A 6,286-nucleotide genomic window follows, 5' to 3' on the forward strand; every position below is an offset into this window, starting at 1 on the left:
GTAATTATAATAAGAGAAGAGTCCATGAAATGATACAGATTAAAAAACATAACAATGCTATGAATTTCAGATCGGATACCGACAATCTTAGCTCAGTATATCATACATTAATTAAATGAAATAAACATAGAATATTAACTAACACCCGGTATATTGAAGAATTTTGCAAACCAAAAATAATATACTCAGGATGCAAAGAAAAATAGCTTAAAGTAAAAGAAATCAATATAAACAGTATTTCGCTTTGGGTGCAAAATTAATACTCCAAATATATGCCAAGGCTTAAAGTAGCAACAACGCTACACATGTAAGTAAAAATATTTAAGTATCTGAACAAAGAATTCTAGTCTCTTCCCAGATTTGATTGTCCTGACTAATCACCTGTTAGGCCTAATTAAACTTAGAATGTTTAAAAGTGTTGCAATTGTGATGTATTTTACTGTGTGATATGATCAAGCTGTTGACGAACTGTGATTGTTTTTTAAATTAATGAAAAAAATTTTTTTAACTATCTGTTATTTTAGAAAAACTGATGATGGTGGAAACCGAACGTATTTTAATTGATAAATAGAGACAATAAATGACTGAAACCCAGGAATTACTTTTGATTTGGAATTGAAACAGTCGGGAAAGTATGTACAAAGTTAGTAATAAAGTGGAAGCAGTCTAAGGGAATAGTTGATTTTGATCCCCTTTATTTATCAAGCTTCTTCCTCAGTAGAAACAGTAGCTTTAGCTGTTTTTCCTTCTGATCCAAATTCAAGCACCTCGAGCTAAAATCTAATCCAATTCCATGAAGATGCAATTTGTTGTCTAATTGATGAGTGATAAAAGTCCACTTTGTTTCAGGCAAAAAACTGAAGTGTCCTTTTTGTGAGAGGCTCTACGGGTACGAAACCAATCTGAGGGCCCATATTAGGCAACGACATCAGGGTATCCGAGTGCCATGTCCGTACTGCACTCGCAGTTTCACTCGCAACAACACGGTCAGAAGGCATATAGCTCGCGAGCATAAAAACGAGCCGAATCTGAAGTCGTTTCCGCACCATCATCAGATTTTGAATCCTTAAATGGACTGGATCAGAATGGAAGCGACATCAGAAACCGGCAAAGTTGTGATGTAAATATTCCCAGTTATACAGCTGGTTTCAATGGCCAATGTCGTTTCCAGTGAGCCATATATTTGTATCATGCGTTCACATTGGCGGGAAGAGAAAATGGTAGATTTAATGGACATGGTACGGGTCATTGTCCGTATGTAGTAGAGGCCTACAGCAGGGTCTACTACATGCGTTAGGCCTCAAGCATGAAATGAGTTTATTTTTTCTATAATTCTACATTAGGTCAGTTCAGAGTTTTGGTCAATTTGTTGCAGTTAAACACTATTTTGTTGTACTTACGCTAAAACTAATTTAGGAAAGGTTATTTTCTCTCTAAGCGAGAGAAGTTGTAGGCTAAGTATCATTTAGAGTGCGTCTGATTCAATCAGCTGAAAACATCGGAAGTCTGGACATGTTCTTTGTGGAATTCCAAATTCACCATTCAAGTTTCGCTACTTTTACCCGCTAGTCATTAACGCAACGCAGGTTTTTTATAAGTTCGGTATGCAAAGTTGAAGTTAGTTCTAAAGTTAACTCAGGAAAAATATAGGTTTAGAAAGAATTAAGGTTTCATTTGGTTTCGAGCCGTAGGACAGGGCTAGGGGCTAAAGCAGGTTTTTTAGTTTCGTTGTCCGGTGAAGTTGATATTTTAAAAATTTATTCTAAAAAAACATGTCAAACTATTGAATACGGGAAAGCATAGTTTCCTATTTAAAGTTTGCAGAGTCATTTTTCAGTACCAGTTTTTCATATACATATTTATTTACATCCTCAGTTAATAGAAAATTGTTTAAGTTTCATTTCAGCAAGGATAAGCAGATTTTATTTGCATTTTTTATTTTTTGAATGGTTTCTGTTGATTTTTAGTGGCAGTTATTGCCTGTTAAAATATTTGTTTAATGAATCAAACCGTTGATTTGGGTAAGTGTTTGAACCAGAAAATATTTTCAGTTTTTTTAAGATTTCAATTTTGTTTTTTTGCCCAAATTTCTACCATTGATGATAAATTCCCTTGCAATCTTATTCAGCTCTTGGTGCACTTGAAAGCGAACTTGTTGATCGTTGAAAAACGAAAAAAATCCCTTGAGTGATGGTGGTTTTGACATGTTTTTTATTTGCCTTAAAAATAATAACTATGTTGGCTCATTATTTGCTGTTGGTAAAGCAACTGATATATTTGATAACAGCGCTCAATGCTTGTCGAAGCAATTTTGGGCTGGATAAGCATTGAGATCCATTGTCTATGGATATTTGGCTCAATAAAAACGAAATATGCACGTTCTCCTAGAGACGAATAAATTAGGAACTCTGAGTGAAGATATTCGGTTTTTAGACATTTCCACGCAATAAAAACGCTTTGTAATTGCCATGTAAACAGATTAAGCCAAAAACTAGTTACATACCACACCGACATGCTGCATAGTTTTCTATAAGCCTATTACTAGTCAATAATTTCTGCAACAGAATACAAACTACTTACAGTATTTATATAATATAAATATTCTTTACGGGTACCATAAGTCAGTCACTACATTGTATAAATAGAGAAGTTTTTGGTATATTTAGATTTATATGTATATTTTTCGAGGTAATTATGTTCGAGACATGCTTCGTTTTCATTTGTGAGATATCGTAACTTGTCTACCTCATTTTACATGACAACTTATTTTTTAGATAGATTTAAGCGTTCTATTTGGATGCCGTGGAAACTGATAGGAGAGCGGGTTTACTACATTATTGAGCAATTCTACAAGATTTTCAAATAAAATTGCCAATAAATTGCCATCTACTTATATTTTCCTAGTTTTCATGGTTTACAAGAGTTATACACCTCTGCCAGTACATAAGAAGCTGATTACTATATACACATCTGCTCACTCAACAGCTACACTGATTATACTACCTACTACCTCAAACCACTGCATTACAATAGAAAATTTATACAAGTCGGCGTTAAGTTCGGGAAAAGCTGCTCTTTGAGCAGATTCTCCCGAAATCAGCCCGAAATATTAACAGATCTGGTTACATTTCTTTTTATATTATTATCATTACTACTGAATAAGTTATTTAGTTTCTAGGTTGTTTTGAAAATGGCTTAACTCATAGGACAGGGACGATTTTTGACATTATTTATTGGTTTGTCCTGTGCGCGATCCACGCCACTTCCTGTCCTCTTTGTTAAGTTGAATGAGTGCAAAAAATTCGTTTTATGTATGATCAATACGGGTACCTACTTTCTTAATTTAACTTAGCCAATAAGGTTCTACATACATTCAGGGTTCGTTGTTTAGCTTTATATTATATAGTTTCACCACTTATCTAGTGCGCTTATACATTGTCGCTAAGAGAAATTACGTTTTAAGTTTTCGGTTTAGTTTATAAAGTTGTTTTTCTTTTGTACAAATTGGTTTTTAAGGTGACGGAATTCTAGGAAGGAAATTAAGTTTTCGGGCAGTGTTTGCGGATTTACAGTCAATGATGGGGGACCATTTGCTCAATTTATTCATTTAATTTTCCTATCAAAACCACTTCGAATTGTGTTTGATACGCCCCAGACAGCAAGATTTTTGCAAAATCACCACAGAAATTTAATTTTTACTGCAAAGGTGTTTTAAGCATTTGCTCTTTATTAACCAAACTGAAGCCCCGTTATTGACGGTTGTTAATGGTGCGTTGAATACGGAAAAAACTGAACATTTGGACATGAAACGGAAAGTGGCAATGCAATGTGTAAGTTTAGGGCCTCAGATGTGTTGGAATCGGCTCAGATGCGTAACGATTGTAAAAGGAATAATTGTAGATTTAATTCGTAACTGTAAATGTACCCATGTTAAAGCTACATGTAACTAATTTACTAGTGAAACTGGTGATTGTATTTTGGCAGTAGCCTCAATAGTATTTATTTTAGGATACTGCCAAAATATATGAACTTTTGAAACCCACACACAATGCTAAGGATTAATTGTATGCAATATTCTAATCTCAGGTAAATCTTCAGGGAATTATACGATATACAAATATAGTGTTCATCTTACGCGCTGTTAAAATAATTTGAACGTTTCATATAGTCTGTTAATGCCGAATGAAAGTGTTTTGTATGTTTGTTATCATATGGCATTAAGCATGTAATTTAAACCTCACCAGTGTTAAGATTTCGATTCGGGTACAAGACAGATTTTTGTGCCTGATTGAAGTGTTAACCGAATGTAAATACAACGGCACTCGAATTATTCATTTATTGTTGCCTGTGACGCTGTGTACGATCACTTAATGTTGAAAATATAACACAGTACAAATATACAAAATCTACCTCAAAATTATATATAAAACTTAATCGGTATACAGCTCAGTGTTTAATAATACTTAGTACAAACATTGTAAATTAAAAATAGTTTTTCGGATAAAATGTTTATAAAACTTACCTAGATGTTTATATGTCGATGTTTAAAAATATAACGTTTGTGCAAGCACATCTCAGGGAGTATCTTAAGTACAAAATTGTTGTACCATTATGGAAATATTTATATCGAATAGCAATAGTTTATAAATAAAACACGTTAAGATTTCGAAAAATTTTCAGTCATACAAACAACCGACATTGCCTTTAAACAAAAACAAAATTCAATTTTCTCCACTTTATAACATTAAGAACCACAAATAGCCAATTGTATCTACCTCAATGTTATCAGGAAAATTTCTATTTGATGTAAATTAATTAAACAATTTAAATAAGTCTAGGTAAGTTACGTAATTACGGGAATTTCTAAGCTAAGTATTGAAATTTATATTGCCTGATATTTTCCTTGTACATAAAGCTGCAAAAACATGTGCATATAATATAAGGATGTTGGAATTAGGATTGTAGCATTTTATTATTATATGACTATAGTAAAGAGTCATGTCAAAAGCGTGATAGTAGTTTTTTATATTTACGAAGTTCGGAGGTACATGTTCTGCAGTTTTATTGCCATCGTTATCTTCAGTTCTTAACTAGAAATTCAATGTTAGATGTATTCCACTAAATGTAAAAATCACAGTGCTGTGTGTTCCTTGACTTTAACGTTACATTGTCACCATTAAACTATTGTAAAATCGCAGATTTTTGCAAACACCCTCTAGAACAACCCCACAGCCACATTCGGCTTGAGTGTTTGCGAAAAAAAATCTGCTCATGTTACGGCTAAGTATGTATTTGATGTGAAGCAACCCAACACGAAACTTTCACTCCTCTTGTGTTAGGAGTATAAACAGAACAAATTTAATTGTATATAATTTGAAATGCAAGTACCATATGTAACAATGTTTCTGTTTTACTTATTGATTTTAATAAACAATTGTCGTTTAGTTGCTGTTTTGTATTTATTAGTTTCTAATTTTGCTATCGCCAAACACTGAATTCCCGGACCGTTCATTGGGTAATTGAAGTTATTCTATTTAAAACTGGGAATTATTACAAATCCCAATGAGGGAAAAGTTGACTTCGCACCTCAATAGTGCCTGCACCATTCGATCCTTCGGTGTTTTTTGCATATTTGCCACAGAACACTCGCCTAAATGGCCAGAAATTGAACTCGCACAGATAAACAGATGCTCACGTTTACGACCAATTTTTTTTCCGATTTATAGGAAGTTATTTAATTTATATGCGAGAAAAACAAATAAATTGGGCAAAACGGAAAAATAAGAGAAAATAGAAGAAGCGATTATCAAGCCATTTTACAAATTGGTGTTAAGAAGTTCCTTTTTTGTAGAGGTGGTAAGTCTATAAGTTTTTAAGAGATTTCTTAAGAAATTCGCACTGAGAAAATCCTCTTTTTTCAAAAAAAAAGTGCATCAGCAAATATGTAGTTCCAAAGTACCAAAATAATAAAATAAAATATAAACGGTTCAAAGCTGGTGAATAGGGACTTTTGCAAAGATATTTAGCAAAAAACTGCCTGTTAAGAAGATAAGTACATAAATCATATAATAAAATTTAAATGGAGTGGAAAATTTGCACAAATATAAATGGTAGGCCAGGATCATTCACAAGCTCTTAAGGCGCTCTAATAATACAATAAACAAAAAAATACAAATAATCGGACGGATTCCAGCCCCTGAAAATTCCTAATTTAATTTGTTTAAATTTTGCTATACGTATAGAAAAACAGCGAGAAATCTCAGTGCTTGGCCAGAATTGCTCACAG

General features: G+C 33.1%; 1 protein-coding gene across 5 annotated transcripts in view; it reads left to right on the forward strand.

Annotated features, from left to right (window-relative positions):
- LOC109537409 (zinc finger protein chinmo) overlaps positions 1–5,444 on the forward strand; it is a 75,448-nt gene extending 70,004 nt beyond the window's left edge. For all 5 annotated transcript variants that reach the window (XM_019904125.2, XM_019904123.2, XM_019904121.2 and 2 more), the window contains exon 7: positions 850–5,444. In XM_019904125.2, the coding sequence (XP_019759684.1) occupies positions 850–1,070 (221 nt within the window). In that variant the 3' untranslated portion in view covers positions 1,071–5,444. The remainder of the gene's footprint in view (positions 1–849) is intronic.
- The last annotated feature ends 842 nt before the right edge of the window (positions 5,445–6,286 follow it).

The sequence above is a fragment of the Dendroctonus ponderosae genome, unplaced genomic scaffold (genome assembly GCF_020466585.1).
Source record: "Dendroctonus ponderosae isolate FM_Combo_2020 unplaced genomic scaffold, Dpon_F_20191213v2 Dpon_F_20191213_3, whole genome shotgun sequence".
NCBI lineage: Eukaryota > Metazoa > Arthropoda > Insecta > Coleoptera > Curculionidae > Dendroctonus > Dendroctonus ponderosae.